Genomic DNA, 1,274 nt, shown 5'->3' with positions numbered 1-1,274 from the left:
GAATAATAATTATTATTCAACTAAGAGACTAGTTTTCTCAATTTTTTAAGAAAGCTGAAAAAGTAAAAAAAAAAGAAAAAAAGTATGTCGAAACTCCGTATTCTGAAGAAGAAAATTGAGACGATTTACCATCTCCAATCAATTCATTCACTTAAAGATGAGCTAAAATAAAATCTATGTAGTAAGACCGAAATATCGATACTCGATCAAACTTCATTCATTGAAGCTGATTTATCAGTAAAAATGAGTAACTGTTGCAGTACTATAACCGAGAAAGTATAACTGATAAAATATTCGGAATAGTTTTATCTTATCACTAGAATTTTACTGGTCATTTACTCCTGTAATACGCTCAACCTGAGATGAAAGGTCCTTTCTAACGAGTACTTTACAATCTTCTACCCACACGAAGGCCAATTTACCTTGCTTTTTGAGATTTCTAGCCAAACCCAAAAGTTTTTTATTGTGAGGAGCCAAATGTTCGTTAATAAAAACGTGGGAATCCGGGAGGGTGCTCTTTATTTCCGTAGACTTCAAACCCTGTTTCTTTTTAGCTGCATCCAGCCACGCTATCTTGGATTTTCTCGCCACAAATTTGAGTACAATGTTGCTTGTGCCCTTGACGTTAGGAACTCTATGCGCAATCGAGATGTCTTCTAGTCGGTGAGGAACCTTTATCACTCGAGCTACAGCCTCCAAAACTTCGTAGATATCTTCCTCATCTGTCAGTGGAATGCCGGTGATTTCAATATTATCCAATCTGGAGCGTTGATGAAGGAAATTGATTTCATCTTCCAGTTTGCTATTCCTTTCGCTCAAATAGCTGGAAATTTTATTCAAATTAGTGAGATTATCCTCATGTTTAACGGATGTTTCTTCTAACGTATATTTGGATTGCTTTAATAGTTCAATATCTGCACTCAATGCATCAATCTTTGGCTCGAATACAGCTCGAAGCGCAGTTATTTCCTCCAGTACTTGACTCAGTTTAGCTTCAAGTCCCGCATTCACGTATTCAGCACTACCGACGCAATCATCACATTTCCAGGCTGCTTTGACTTGAGAGTTCATTTTTTTGAATTTTTCTATGTTACCAAGTCTAGTGCAATGAGCATGAAAACAGAGTTTACACTTACTACATTTAATACCTTCGTTTGTTGTAAATTGCACTTCACACTTCGAACACATGGACATCTTGAGACAGGAACACAAAAAATTATTGATTGAGAGAATTTAGTTTCAAAATAATTAACGGGTTTCGACACACGAAAAAC

General features: G+C 36.0%; 1 protein-coding gene across 1 annotated transcript; it reads right to left on the bottom strand.

Annotated features, from left to right (window-relative positions):
• Positions 1 to 324: 324 nt before the first annotated feature.
• On the bottom strand, positions 325 to 1,071 carry LOC111056624. Its single transcript, XM_022344009.2, has one exon. It carries the CDS (start codon positions 1,069 to 1,071, stop codon positions 325 to 327), a length of 747 nt encoding a protein of 248 aa, XP_022199701.2.
• Positions 1,072 to 1,274: the final 203 nt, after the last annotated feature.

This window comes from Nilaparvata lugens, chromosome 5 (assembly GCF_014356525.2).
Source record: "Nilaparvata lugens isolate BPH chromosome 5, ASM1435652v1, whole genome shotgun sequence".
In the NCBI taxonomy this organism is placed as follows: Eukaryota; Metazoa; Arthropoda; class Insecta; order Hemiptera; family Delphacidae; genus Nilaparvata; species Nilaparvata lugens.
The sequence above is the reverse complement of the archived record's forward strand: the minus strand, read 5'-3'. Positions and strand labels throughout refer to the sequence as shown.